The sequence below is a fragment of the Melitaea cinxia genome, chromosome 19, assembly GCF_905220565.1.
Source record: "Melitaea cinxia chromosome 19, ilMelCinx1.1, whole genome shotgun sequence".
NCBI classification, from domain to species: domain Eukaryota; kingdom Metazoa; phylum Arthropoda; class Insecta; order Lepidoptera; family Nymphalidae; genus Melitaea; species Melitaea cinxia.
In genome coordinates, this window is record NC_059412.1 from 7929749 (window position 1) to 7945714 (window position 15966).

General features: G+C 31.2%; 1 protein-coding gene across 1 annotated transcript; it reads right to left on the bottom strand.

Moving 5' to 3' along the window:
- Positions 1 to 10712: 10712 nt before the first annotated feature.
- LOC123662932 lies at positions 10713 to 12137 on the bottom strand. Its single transcript, XM_045597698.1, has 3 exons — positions 11656 to 12137; positions 11295 to 11396; positions 10713 to 11035 (listed from the first exon to the last, which is right to left on the bottom strand). Exons 1-3 carry the CDS (start codon positions 11926 to 11928, stop codon positions 10715 to 10717), a joined length of 696 nt encoding a protein of 231 aa, XP_045453654.1. The 5' UTR covers positions 11929 to 12137; the 3' UTR covers positions 10713 to 10714.
- Positions 12138 to 15966: the final 3829 nt, after the last annotated feature.

Below are 15966 nucleotides of genomic sequence, written 5' to 3' on the forward strand. Positions count from 1 at the left end.
AGGAGTAAAATAACTTGCATAAACAGCTGTATAGCTAGCTACATCTATACATATAAAATGGTAGGAAAGCCTAACTGTACATTGAATATTTTTTTAAAAGAATACTTGGGGTGTGATCTACAATCGATACCAAAGCCAAAAATATGGTTTTTAGAATTTTTGTGTTTGTCTGTATGTATGTCCGGGATAAACTCAAAAAGTACTGCATGGATTTACTTCAAATTTGGCACGAATATTATTAAGAAGTCGGGTCAACATATAGGCTAACTATTATCACGCTATCACCTACGGGGAACGAACAGTGAACCTTTATTTGATTATTTCTTCAACGCATTCTGTAACAACGCGTAATCTAACGACGCATATTTGAATGTTGTTGTTATTATGTTAATAATAACAATGCTATAAGCTAGCTTCATAATAAATATCACGCAATATAAGTAACTTAGGCCGATAAACATAATTAAATGAATTTAAGTAGACAAGACAATTTTAAAGCAGCGCCATCTATGAGATTTTTTCTGTAGATATGAAATGTAAAGAAGAAACGGGTAAATGAATGTTATTTTAAAAGGTATAATCGTAGGTATTTTTGGTGCTGTTTAGCGTTCACGCAGCCGAGGTCGCGGGCAGCAGCTAAAATATACTAATCTGTGAAGTAATACGTCAAATTTCAATAGAAGAGTCAAGTCAAAGTCAAATCAGTTTTACGTAGTTTTACCCAAGTTAAACCAACTCAAAATTTGTCTCTGGGGTAATATAATTTCAGAAATTGGTAGTTTCCTACCAATCCTAGTTTCAAAGTTAGTAGATATGTTTATACCTATACTAGATGTGCCCGCGGCTTCGCCCGCGTTGAAATTAGTGTGTCACAAAGTTTTCCCGGCAAACTTCCAGTGAAACTCTCATCAAAATCGGCTTAGCCGTTCCGTAAACCTTCTTCTTGCCAATGGTGGAGCCCTCTCTCCAATGGTGAAACCGCATAAAAATCCGTTCAGTAGATTTTGAGCGAATCGATCACATACACTTTTGGGGACTTTGTTTTATAATACACTAACTGTTGCCCGTGACTACGTCCGCGTGGTGATGAAGATATGCATTACTATTAAGATGTTTAACGCAAATTATTTTATTATTTCAGTCACTTGAAATGGTTATCAAAGTGAGTAACTTTTTAAAAGGCACAATTTAGTATAATTTAATAGTTATTTTTATAAAACCTCTATATACACCACATTTTTAGTTTTATTTTCAGGCTGTATATGTTTCATACAAACTATCAACCCCAATTAAACCCCCTTAGAGGTGGAATACCTCCCTGCCAAATTTCATCTTTGTCCATCCTGGATGGATGAACCCTCCAGCGGTTTTTGAGTTCTCGTGATGAGTGAGTCAGTGACCTTTCTCTTTTATATATATAGATTACGATGCATTATTTGGACACCATCTCATCATCTGTAGAGTACACATTTTACATTTCAAGTCTCTTACTTCAAAAATATAGAACTTTCATATGTAGTGTAGTAACATTTAGTTTATAAGACATGTATTTTCATTATATGTAGGCAGAATAAATCAGAGCGTTGTCCGGAACACTTGTGCGCCTTTTACTGTATCTCCCCGTACCTCACACCTCATGGCGACCCTGCCATGCCGTGGCGGTTGCGAGTGTCGGGTGGCCGGCGCAAAACGCAAACGCGGCGGATTCCAGTGTGCCTCGGTGCAACTTTTAAAGAATTTATAATTTATAACGAGCAGTGAATAAAGTGAGACTTTCATTAAAACTATATCTAATTAATAAATAATATGGGGAAAAATTACTCGAAAAACGAAGATAAGGAAATATTAATAACGCAGAATGCCGCTGCAGGGAGTAACACTGGAGGAATTACAGAAATCGAAAGTAACATAAAAACGAGTAATATTTTAATCACCGTGGCCCTAATAATTTTTATTTGTACTATGGTTTACTTGGCATGGAAAAGCTGGAGAAATAAAGAAAGGAAATGGATAGAAAAAAGAATGCAGTCTGAATTTTTTACGAGAATTCGGCAGAGGTTTTCTGGCAGATTCAACCCTACAAACGCTGACGGAGGAGATACGGTATAGTGAAAAGTGAATAGTGAAAGTAAAAAGTTAAAAAGTAATAATAATATAAATGAAAAGTGAAAATATGTGAAGTGAAAACCTTTCCTTCCCCTCTATTGTTAATTTCTGTGTATAGATTTCATACCATATTTACGTAAAATATGTAAGAACTATGTGTAATATTGACTGTAAGTTTAAAACTATATGGAAAAAGAATTAGAAATTATTTTAAACAAGTTAAGTGAAATTCAAATTGATTTAAGGAAATTAGGTCCCACTAGAAGATTACAATATACAGGTAATGTGAATAAAAAAATTGTAAAAGCTGAAAAACTATTTCGTGAATATAAAGATATTATTAATATTTTTAACGAACAAAAATGTAAAGTTGAATTAAAAGATTATGTTTATGGAATATTAGAACGCATTGAATTAGTATATAATAAAATTTTAAGTTACAAAATTAATTGTGTGGATAGTATAATGGAAAAATCGGAAATAACAAAAATGGATAGGTTCGACTTAAAAACTGCTACTTCTTTAATTCCCGTAATGGATAATACGGAAGAAACTACTGAAAAAATTATTGACGGAATTGAAATGTATGATGAATATCTTGTAGATTTCACACAGAAAAAATTATTAATTTCATTTGTATTAAAAACCAGGTTAACTAAATGTGCTAAATTAAAATTAAAAAGCGAATATAGTGATGTAAAGAGCTTAATCCATGATATTAGAAATTCTTTATTAACAAAAAAATCAGCAAATGCGATACTTAGCCAATTAAATAACTTATCTCAAAATAATATGTCAATTCATGAGTATGGAGATAAATTATCTGAGTTATTTGTAGGCCTCACTATAGCACAGAGCAACGGAAACCCGAAAGCTTGTGAGATATTGAGACCTATTAATGAAAAATTAGCGATTAAAAGATTTGCAGATGGATTACGTAATAGGCGACTCAGCACAATTATATCAGCTCGAGACTACTCCGAGTTGAAGGATGCAGTCCGTGCTGCTGAAGACGAGGAGTTGGGACAACCTTCATCGTCTAACAATATATTCAACGCGCAAAGAAGAGGTAATCGAATCCCCTACTATAGGTCTTCCCAAAGAGGCAGAGGCGGACGAACCAATAAAACTAATTTTTACTCACATCGTGGACGGAACAACAATCTCAATAATACCCCTCGTACAGGTATGTATGTTAAAAATAATTATAATAATTCAGGATATTATTCTAACAAAAACCACTCGACCCCGACTCGAGGTCCCCGTCGAGTTTACAATAGTAGCGGTAACCGTAGTAAGCAAAATATTTGTTCGGTACAACTTGAAGAAGAAAAAACTACTGAACCGAAACAGTTTTTTCGGGACTAAAAATTATATTTTAAATTACGAAAACAATGTAAAATACATATTCTTAAATATCTATAGTAAAAAATGTTCGTGGTTGCTAGATACCGGTGCATCTTTATCGGCTATTCGTAGTAGTATATTATCGAAACATACACCGATACATAAAGACCCTATAGTCATTAACGGTATAGGTGGCAAGACATATTCAGAGGGTTATGTTTATTTAACTTTACAGGCGTTAGATGGAACTAATTATGAACACAAATTTTATTTGTTTGAGGAATTACCTTGTAAATCAGATGGAATAATTGGGTTAGATTTTCTAAACAATTTTTATTCGATTATCGATTTAGAGAAAAATATATTAATGTTAACAAATGAAAAACAAAGCCAGATACCATTATATACTTCACCTAAATTATGTACAGACTATATAACGATACCAGCACGATGCGAAACTATTCATTATATAAAGTTAAATTCAGATGTGAAAGAAGATAGTGTGATTGTACAGGAAGAATTACAAGAAAATTTATTTTTAGCTAGTTTAATAGTAAAACCAAAAAATAACATAATACCTATTAGATTAATGAATACTAGTGACAAAGAAATTATTATTCCAATTTTTCAACCTCAGCTATTACCATTAAAAGAGTATAATGTTTGTTCTTTTGATAAGTGTACTTCGAACTCTACACGTGCAAAAACATTGTTGCAATCTTTGAAACTTGATCACTTAGGTACAAGTGAACGTAACAGTATAGAGAGTATTTGTTCAAAGTATGCTGACATATTTTATTTACCCGGTGATAAGCTTACGACTACTAACTTGTGTGAACAATCAATTAATTTGAAACGAAATGTAAATCCAGTTTATATAAAACCATATAGATTACCACATAGTTTAAAACCTGAAGTAGATAAACAAATTAAACAAATGTTAGCTGATGACATAATAGAACCATCACAAAGTGAATGGTCCAGTCCGATATTGTTAGTACCCAAAAAATCAGATGACAAAAATAATAAAAAGTGGAGATTAGTTATAGACTATCGAAAGTTAAATGAAGTAATACAGGATGATAAATTTCCATTACCAAACATAACAGAGATATTGGATTCGTTATCAGGCGCAATTTATTTCTCTCATTTAGACCTAAGTCAATCATATTATCAATGTTCATTAAAACCCGAATCTAGACCAATCACATCATTTACAACTAGTACAGGTCAGTTTCAAATGAAACGTCTACCTATGGGGCTAAAGATCAGTCCCAGCGCTTTCTCTAGAGTCATGTCAGTAGCTATGTCAGGTCTTAACTATATAAATTGTTTTATTTATTTAGACGATTGTGTTTGCTTCGGAAGAAATTTAGAATCACATAATAAAAACTTAATAGAAATTTTCGAACGCTTACGTAAAGTCAATCTCAAACTAAATCCGAGTAAATGTCAATTCTTAAAAACAGAACTATTATATTTAGGCCATACGATATCCTCTAAAGGAATTCAACCAGACCAAGACAAAATTAAGACTATTCAAAATTACCCAATACCGACGAACGTCGATGAGTTGAGACGTTTTGTGGCAATGTGTAATTACTATAGAAAGTTTATTAAAAATTTTGCTGAATTAACTAATTGTTTAAATAAACTTTGTAGGAGGAATGTCAAATATGAGTGGACTGAACAATGTGAGATATCATTTAATATTTTGAAAAATGCTTTAATAAATCCACCCATTCTACAATACCCTGATTTTTCAAAAGAATTTATATTACAAACTGATGCTTCAGGGACAGCAATAGGTGCAGTACTTTGTAATAATAACATGAGAGCTGTAGCATATGCTAGTAGACCTTTGAATAAAGCTGAATTAAATTACCCAACTATACAGAAAGAACTACTTGCCATAGTTTGGAGTGTAAAATATTTTCGACCATATTTATTTGGACGTACTTTTACTATTATGACGGATCATAAACCCCTTATATACCTATTTGGACTAAAAGACCCTTCAAGTAGACTTTTAAAATTTCGGTTAGCACTAGAAGAGTATGATTTTAAAGTAGTATACGTGAAAGGTAAAGAAAATGTAATAGCGGACGCTTTATCGCGAATAAGTATGACTTCCCAAGATTTGAAAGCTATGAATGAAAGTTTATTAGCAGTAACAACAAGAGCACAGGCTAAGAAAGTAAAAGAGGCAGAAAGAAAGAATGAAAGTGGAGATGATAGAATGATAAGCGATATTCCAAGTATTGACCCGAACAATTGGCCTGATCAACCAAGTGTTGTGGAAATACTTAGAATACCGAGTGGATCAGTTGAGTTAAGTTTAATACAAGGGAAAGAACTAAGAAAAATGAAAGAGAAAAAATATATGGATGTCGAATCTGAATGTTTCGCATTTAATAAAAATAAAAATATATTATATGTTAACCTTGATTTTAAAGCACATTATACGCGAGACGTTTTTGTGGAAAAATTGAGGAAAATATGTGAAAAGTTAGAAATTAGAGAAATATGCATTATAAAGAAAGAAGATAACGCGTTATTTATAAGGAGTCTTATAGAAGAAATAAAAAGTAAAAATAAATATAACGGTCCAAGGATTTGTATTTTGAAAGGTATAAAAAGAATAGATAGTGACGAGGAAAAACAATTTATTATGAATGACTATCATCTGCTACCCACAAGCGGACATGCTGGGATTCGCAGAATGGTAAATAACATAAAACGTAAATTCTACTGGCCAGGAATAGAAAATGATGTTAAGAGTTACGTTAGAAAGTGTGAAAAATGTCAAAAAAGTAAACATTCTAGGCATATTAAGGAACCCCTAGTTATTACAACCACAGCTAGTTCTGCTTTGGAAAAAGTTTTTCTAGACATAATAGGTCCATTAGATAGAGATTTAGAAGATAATAAATATATATTAACAATACAATGTGAATTAAGTAAATTTGTAGAGGCATATCCTCTTAGAAATAAGGAAACGGTAAGTATAGCTAAGAATTTTGTGAATAATTTCATTTTAAGGTTCGGAATCCCAAAGGTCATCACTACGGATCGTGGAACTGAATTTATATCGGATACAATGGAACAGGTTTGTAAGTTACTAAATATAGAAAAACTAAGTTCTACTGCATACCATCATCAAACTATTGGTTCTCTTGAAAATGCACATAAACATTTAGGTTCATTTCTGCGCATACAATGTGATAACCATCCAGAGACATGGAGCCAATGGCTACCATTTTGGTGTTTTACATATAATAATACAATTCACTCAAGTACAAGATATGCACCATACGAGTTAGTTTTTGGAAAATCATGTGAAATACCTAGTAGAATTTCTTCTGACATTGAACCTTTATACAATCCAGACAATTACAGTTTAGAATTAAAGTACAGGTTACAGACAGCTAATAGGGATGCGAGAGAAAATTTGTTAAAGTCTAAAGAGAAAAGAAAACAGAAATATGATAAAAAGGTAAATAAAATAAAATACAAACCAAATGATATGTTATTAGTAAAAAATGAAACAGGAGGAAAATTAGATACCTTGTATAATGGCCCGTATTTAGTTATTGAAGAGCAGGAACCGAATGTAAAAATTTTGAGAAATAATAAAATTGAAATTATTCATAAAAATAGAACAAAACTTTTTGTAAAAGATAAATAATTAATGTTTATTTCTAAATCATTTCAAATTATTGTATACTATATTTAGATACATACTAATTGTTTTATTACTATTACTTTTACGTATTAAAACTTTTCATATTTACATTATATACTTATACAAAAAAAAAAAAAAACTTAATTATGTAATTAATTTTTATTTTTTTATTTTGCCCCGGTGGTGTAGTGTAGTAACATTTAGTTTATAAGACATGTATTTTCATTATATGTAGGCAGAATAAATCAGAGCGTTGTCCGGAACACTTGTGCGCCTTTTACTGTATCTCCCCGTACCTCACACCTCACATACAAACTTCCAACCCCCGTTTTACCCCCTGAGGGATCGAATTTCGTAAAATTCATTCTTAGCGGTAGTTTACGCTGTATAAGGAACCTCCCTGCTAAATTTTAAGTTTGTAGGTGTTATAGTTTCGGAGATTTCGTGATTAGTGAGTCAACCTACGATCCCCCGTTTTAACCCCAAAAGGGAGTTGGTTTCTAAAGATACATTATTTGGACACCTTTTTATCATCTATAGAGATCATTCTAAATTTCAAGTCTCTTACTTCTAAAACATAGGACATTCATACAAACTTCCAACCCCCGTTTTACGCCCTGAGGGATCGAGTTTCATAAAATTCATTCTTAGCGGTAGTTTACGCTGTATAAGGAACCTCCCTGCTAAATTTCAAGTTTGTAGGTGTTATAGTTTCGGAGATTTCGTGATCAGTGAGTCAACCTACGATCCCCCGTTTCAACCCCAAAAAGGGGTTGATTTCTAAATATTCATTATTTGGTCACCTTTTCACCATCTATAGAGCTTACATTTTAAATTTTAAGTCTCTTACTTCAAAAACATAGGACTTTCATACAAACTTCCAACCCCGATTTCACCCCCTTAGGGGTCGAGTTTCGTAAAATCCGTTCTTAGCGGATGCTTACGTCTTATAAGGAGCCTACCTGCCAAATTTTAAGTTTGTAGGTGTTATAGTTTCGGAGATTTCGTGATGAATGAGTGACCTTTCGCTTTTATATATATTATAGATGTATAGACCTCACAATAATAATATGATACATTTAAATAATATTTCTATTGGATATAAAATATTTCACTTTTTTTATTGGGTGACGTGAAAGAAACATTGATCATCAATTCCCAAAATAAAACTCGAGAAAATTAAAAAACTAAAAAACGAATCGTAATAAGTTTAGTATATCCAGATTTAATAGATTTTAATTTTATATATTTAATTCCTTTATTCGTATAAATATTATTACTTGAACTTGAAGACAATTTACTGCAGTCATCATCATCCTCATGGACGCTGGACATAGGCCTCCACAAGTTCACGCCAAAAATGGTGTCAACTCATGTGTGTTACCCATAGTCACCACGCTGGGCAGGCGGGTAGGTGACCGCAGGGCTGGCTTTGTCGCACCGAAGACGCTGCTGCCCGTCTACGGCCTGTGTATTTAATTGCCAGTAGTTGGATGGTTATATCGCCATCTGTCGGCTTTTTAAGTTCCAAGGTGGTAGTGGAACTGTGTTAAGTATCCCTTAGTCGCCTCTTACAATACCCACGGGAAGAGAGGGGGGGGGGGGGGGAAATTTACTGCAGTGATAATTGAGAATTCACTTGAGATTCTATGATATATCAATTTAATCTTCAATGCAATAACTTTGCGAGCATTTTTTATTTTTCTATAGTAAAAGTAGTTTGGGGCTGCCAAATATTTCATGGACTACTTACTATTAGGTTCAGAACGTTTTTAAAGTTAAAATATAACGACACAAAAAAAAAACATGGGGTTTTACTATTTTATTCTTTGAAAGAGTCCATACTATCGTTAAATATTTTATATCACTTTTTCGGATATAGGTAGAACTAACATTTTTTAAAGTTTTGAAAAGTTGGTAGATTTTTTGCAAGGTTAGGAGTAGAGATATTCGCAACGGCTTTTTATAAATAATACGTTATAACGATAAGCTAATTTTAAAACGCCTATTATTTTTTACGTTAGAATATATTAGTATATTTTTTTTGTCGTACCAACTCAGAAATCTTCGTGGGCTCAAATGCATAGTTTACGATTCTATAAAGGACATACAGACAAACATTCATTTTTCTGTAGAAATATAGACTAGCGGCCCGCTCTTGTTTCGCTTCGGGTAACTCAAGATTTATCAATAAAAAAATTATGATTTTGATAATATTCCTTTCTTCCTATTATGTAATTGATGTTACAATTATATGATAATATGATATACAATATATCGATTATCATTTTTTTTTTTTATATTCGATAAAGTAGTTTTAAATGAAAGTATATTTTTACAATATTTACATTGCGCTTTTTTTACAATTTCATCCACCACACTAAAATAATTCCACATTTGTCCTTTTTGTGGCATTTTAATTAATTATACTAAAATACTATGACAAACTCACTCAACAACTAAATTATATTTACAGTTTCTCAAAACGTAACACCGCAATCGTAAAAAATAACAAACCCACCAAAATACCGAACATTATACGAGAACGAACACGTTGTCTATACTGATTACTGACTATTTAACCGTTTAACGAAACGAAATAAAGAAGTCTAATGTGTAGTATAATATAATAAAAATCACTCACTCATTTCAGCCTATCGCACTGCTGGACATAGGTCTCCACAAGTTCGCGCCAAAAATGTAATAACAATAATACGAACAAAAATATTTTTAAAATATTTCATTTAAAAATATGTTAGTTCTAGTTCTGGGCATCGAAAGGGAAATAGTTCTTAGTTAGTTACAATAGAATACAATTTGACATTGGACTAATATATTATACAGCAATGTGAGACGTTCTGGACATTGAAAGGAATTTTGTTCTTATTCCGTTACCAGAGAATAATTTGTCTTTGTGTACATTTATGTTGTGAAGTAATAAAAATATTCTTTAACATAAATACTAACGCTCGCCATGTAAAATAAATAATAGGTTATAATTATGATTATATATAAATAATAGGTTATTTTATCCGCTGTCAAATATAACAAACACTTCTAGTTAAGAGTTATGACTTTAGGGAGTTAAGGGTACTAAAAAAAGTGGCAGATCTACCAAAAAGTTGGTAGAGTTGGTACCTAGGATTGAGTAAAAATGACATAGTACAAACATTTGTCAACTTGGTAAATACGTAGTTTACCTTGTAATGGAGTGAATAATAGTAGTTTCTAACTTTGAACTTTTTGAAATTAAAAATTATTTTTCACTCTTAACTTATGCACACACAAATATACTACAATAAATATTAAATTATTAAACCTTCAATAAATAACTCTAGCACGAAAAATAGATCTCTATCAAATAGAATCTCTGTTTGTTTCATTCGCTCTACTGAAGATAAGTTTATAAAAACATTTAAATAAATGAAGCATTACCTATTAGTTTGAAAAGAGCAGCACTAAATTTGTTATTTTTTTAGTAAATAAGAAAAACTTCTTGTATAAAAATATAAAAAAAAAAAATGTGTATTTGATGAAGAAGTAGATTCTAATAACATTAAATAAATTTGTTTTATTTTATATACATTCAGTTTTTAAATAATTAGGATTTAATAAATTATTTCGATCATATAAACATAAAATTTCAACAATTTGTTGTATCATCTTAGCCGCTTCTAAAGAGTTCACTTCATTTAATCTTTTTGTTACTGCTCTCCCCACTGCACCATATTTATTGTTTTCTAAACCAAAACTGTCATTTTGTACAGATTTAAATATTGTTACTAAATTCTCTGCAATGCCTCTACATGAGACATTTGATTCTGTATTATTTTCAAAATTTTGATCACTATTATAGTCGAGTTCTTTTTGCGAGTCCTGTTCTAGTTCAAAATCATCCTGGAAAATAATTTATGTTACAAACTTATTTTTTCAAATTTAATTTATATACCTAAACCTACCTGTATAACTAAACTAACTAAAAAATAAAAATTTTGGATGGAAAAGGGAAAAGGGTAAGGGAATATGAAATAATCTTTAGTACCTGAAAGAATTCTGTGCTTAAAGAAATATATAATAAAACTAACTTAAAAGATATTCATAGCTAGGCAGTCTAGGTACTCAAAATATTATATTCTTTATATATATTTTAACTTACTTTTTTATTTTCAGTTTCAGATTCATCATTAAGCTTAACAGCTCTGTTAACTTTTCTTAAAAATTGACAAGATTCCCACAAATGCCAGTTGACTTTGTATTTCTGAAAATAATGTTTATTAAATGGAATGAACAGAAATTTTTAAGTTTCCTAATTAATATATTTTAGAATTTTTGTAGTAAGATAAATTGTATGACCCACAAATGAAAACTAAGAAATATATTTTAGAGTACATATCTTACTAACAATTTATTAGATGTTGTTACAATAGAGATAATCTACTATTCAGTTTACAATATAGACACTGTCTTTGTATGTGACCTTACATTTTTTTAAATATAAAACTAATTGTAGTACTAACCTCGCCACTTTTAGCTTGACTAGCTTTTATTTTTCTTAAATAATTAGCAAAAGTAGATCTTATATTGGTCCATCTATCCTTCACAGCTTGCCCTGTGAATTCATTGCCGTATTTCGCTGCAAATTCTGCATATGTACGGTCCCTGAATTCGACCGAAGTGTACTTTGGATGTTTAGGATTCCAGATGTTTGGTCGGCTCTGTATAAATTTTACTAACTTTAAATTCATCTTTCTGGTCCAAAATACTTTTTCCTTTGCGAAGTCGGTTATCATTTCTGTTTTAATTTATATTAATAAATACCTAAATAGCTGGGTAAAGTTGTCTATTATAAAATATACAAGATCTTTAGTTTTTTGAACTGTCATTGAAAAAAAGTGATTGAATATAAATAAAGTTTCGATCAGGTTTGAAAACAAACAAAATCAGACATTTATACAATAATATTTATAGGCAATTGTCAAATTTGATTAAACGTACCTAAACGTGCACAGACTCCGTAGATTATTTACTCTCTTAACACTTTTTATACGAGTAGGATAAGGTATTGTCCATACTGCCTAGTTTAATTGGTAAAATGTATAACAACTATTATAAATTTTATAAGTACAAAACAAATTAGTCAAACGATCTTAAACGTTAACAAACAAAGTCATTGTATTAGAAAAAAGTATATATTTTCATCATAGAGCCATAGATCAAGTAAAAAGAATAGATAACGCACTTAGAACAAAAAAGTGAAGCCACTTTTTTAAATATGTGTGAGTGAGTGAAGTGTTGACACTTTTTAAAAAAGGTCCCTGAAAATTTTATTAAATGAGATTAAACACAATTAATTTAATATAGGTAAAATGGGTATGCGAAAATAAAAATCTGTTTATAGTTTTAAATATATTTACTCCTTTTTTGCTTCAAATTGTTAAATAAATCTATTGCAGCCATGTTTTGATTTAATGAATTATATAAATCTGTGTCAATGAAAATTGCGTTTTTAAGTAATTGATGATTCCTCTGAAGGGCAAGTTCCTGTTTTAAAGACGTCTAACTCTTTGCTGTAATGATTTAATGTTTTTACATTTTTTTTTAAAATAAAGTTCCTGTTTTTTTAACATTTCTCTTAGTTTATGTTTTCTAGGTGTATCAAAGATTGAATCTTGGTTAACGACTAATTTAAGACTCATCCGGTAGGTCCTAGAACAAAAAATATAACATTAAAATACCTAGTAGTAAGTAGTAGTATATATGTGATGGTACTCTGCGAAGTCCACGTTTTGTACCGTACATGTCAGCTTTATCAAAATGGTTTGAACAAACCACACTAGATGAGGATGGCTGTCGTTGTAGTTCATTTCAGCTCAGTCGCACAGCAGCTACCTATTCTATCTACCTCTTATTAAAATATTCGTTGGAAACCTAAAATCATGATATTTAGTAGTAAAATATGAGTAGTTAATTCACAAATTTAAACAGACACAAACGAGTTAAAAATTCATATTGACTTCAATTTAAGTAAAACATAAAATCACACGATAAAAAAAAAACCACAATAATGATGTCCACTTTCTACTTAATTATTTTTCTATGATTGCCTACAATTTATTTACCCGCATCTTGGGCTAATGGAAATAAGAATTACTGGTAACACTCCCTCGGTACGTCATTTCGGGACATCGAAATTATAAGTTCCGAATAACCTCAATATTATTGTGGAATAACAAGAAATATAAAGTTTTGTATGTACTTACGTGTGAAACGATATTTCTTCAGACTTTTTATTCACTTTGGTATTGTTTTTGCACCATTTAATTACATAAGAACGGCATTTTGAAGGCAAAGTTACTGTACGAGGGCCCGTGAGATACTAACGAAAATGAGCGTAGTTTGATGCATATGTGTGTGTGAGCGCGTGTGTTTACTTGAAGGAGCCGAGTTTTGTGGCTTCACTAACAACAAAGGCCGCGCATTATCTACTTTTTTTTACTTCATCTATGCATAGAGCTTAAAACTTTGGAAGCTCTATTCATTGTAAGATAAGAGCTAACAAACTTTTTGGCTCTATGAAGTTTATTAGGTTTTTTTTAACTCTTTGGTGCCATATTGATTTAAAAATATCTAATATCTTCTGATATATCAGTAAAGTAAGGCTACATGAAACGAGTACTAAAAGTTTATGTAAACCACAGTGATGTTTCGATTAAAAAAAAATCAATATATATATATATATATATATATATATATATATATATATATATATATATATATATATATCTGCGTCGCATAACGAGGTATACTTCTTCTAGGCTTTAGGGGTTCTCAAGCTCGAGTGTATAGCCATCTTGTCCTTAAAGCCTGGAATCGCACCAGAAGCTTTCCTAAAGTTTCAGATGTCCATGGATGATTAACGTCAGATATAGGTATTTAATGTCAGATGGTATTGTTCACCGTGGTACCTTCGCTTTCCTTAATATTAAAGAATACTCTTTTATCAGAAATGCAATTAGGGAAAAATACCTTTACAGAAAATATTTATATGAAAAGGATAATTAATAACTTAATTCAGTAGTAAAAAAAGGGTTGGATTATTTTCAACTAATTATCTCAGTCGGAAATTAAACATATACTATAATTAAATATACACTTATGCTACATGCTTTATAACAATTATTTACTAGAAAAAATAACTTTAACTTATTCATGTTTGCGTCATGTAGACGCCGCGTTGGCGCAACGGTAACAGCCACGATTTGTACCTGTTGCGCTGGCGGTTGCGGATTCGATCCCCGCACATGACAAACATTTGTATTGGCCATACAGATGTTTGTCGTGGTCTGGGCTGTGCCTCGGAGAGCACGTTAAGCCGTCGGTCCCGGTTGTTATCAAGTACACCTGATAGCGATCGTTACTCATAGTAGAGAATATATCCGCCAACCCGCATTGGAGCAGCGTGGTGGATTAAGCTCTGATCCTTCTCCTATATGGGGAAAGAGGCCTATGCCCAGTAGTGGGATATTACAGGCTGAAGCGTAGTCATGTTTGACAACAGCTGGAAAAAGATGCATACATTTTTCTGACTATTTTCTGACTTTATTGCCTTTTGGATCTTTTTATTCGAAAAAGACGTAATGAATATATTTATAAAATAAAAATAAAAAAGGTTAATAGCTTAACATAATAAGATTGTGTTTCTCGGTGGATATAATTTAATTCGTTGATAAAACATGTTAGTCAAAAGACAAAATCAGCAGTGCTATGTTTTTGTTATAATTTTTTATTAATTATTATTTTGTTGTGCGGAAATCTGCATGTTTCGAAAAAAAGAGGTATAGTATATATGTACTTAATTCAGAAATTCCGAAGTAATACAGCGTTGTGACTTAAATTTAATAGGTAGCATTTCATTAGAAAATTCCGGCTATCTAGTCAAAAATATAACTTTTTTTAAATACTAATGTTTACTAAAATGTTAACTAATACTAAAAACAAAAGTTTTTTTAAATGTTTTTTCGTATAACAAAATATAAATACATAAATAAGTTTAAGCAACTTAATGTTTGTTTTAGGTAACTGCCGACTGATAGAGTATTTTTTAGAAAATATGCATAATATACGCAATCTTATAGATAAACTACATGTTATTATTAAATTGGCGTCCGTCCATTTAGGGTCATATAGAGATAGGTACATGGATGAGCCAAACGGATTCGGATTTGGAATACAGAAACATACTAGGGATAGTTCAAAAGAGAAATTTTAATTTGCTTAAATACATTTTTGCGATGTTTAGCATTTTTGGCGATTTTTTTGGAATTTACTCTAAATTAGATTTAGTGTCCAAACGGACCTCAATTTTGGATTCAGCACATCGAAATATATAAACCTAGGTAGGTCTTGTCATATGTAGAGAGCATTTTTTAATGGGCTTGTGTAATTAATTTTATTGTTTATTAATTGGTGTCGTAGAATTTTTGGATTATCAATTTGTCGGTTTGTGGATTGTTTTGTAAAAAATCAACACAATACTTTTTTCCTATTGTTGCGTTTTTACCTGTTAAAAAATTTCGTAATTTTCTAAAAAAAAAAAAAGAAAAATATAGCAAATTCTTATGTGAGCCTTGTGCTTGCTTCCTTTCCAACATAAAATGTGAATTATTTGCAAGCGTATATGTAATTAAAAAGCGTACACTTAAAAAAAGTAAAAGAGAACGTAAGCGAGATCGACGTCCGTGACTGCGATATACAGAGCAACGGTAAATGTGCGATCTCTGAGCCAAAACGAACCGAGCTAACCAGTCATCGATGCGGCCTTAACCGCC

Coding starts and splice junctions, on each gene's coding strand:
- LOC123662932 (XM_045597698.1), bottom strand. CDS start 11,928: ATGATAACCGACTTCGCAAAGGAAAAAGTATTTTGGACCAGAAAGATG. Junction 11,397..11,655: donor GTCAAGCTAAAAGTGGCGAG/GTTAGTACTACA, acceptor CATTATTTTCAG/AAATACAAAGTCAACTGGCA. Junction 11,036..11,294: donor CTGAAACTGAAAATAAAAAA/GTAAGTTAAAAT, acceptor ATTATTTTCCAG/GATGATTTTGAACTAGAACA.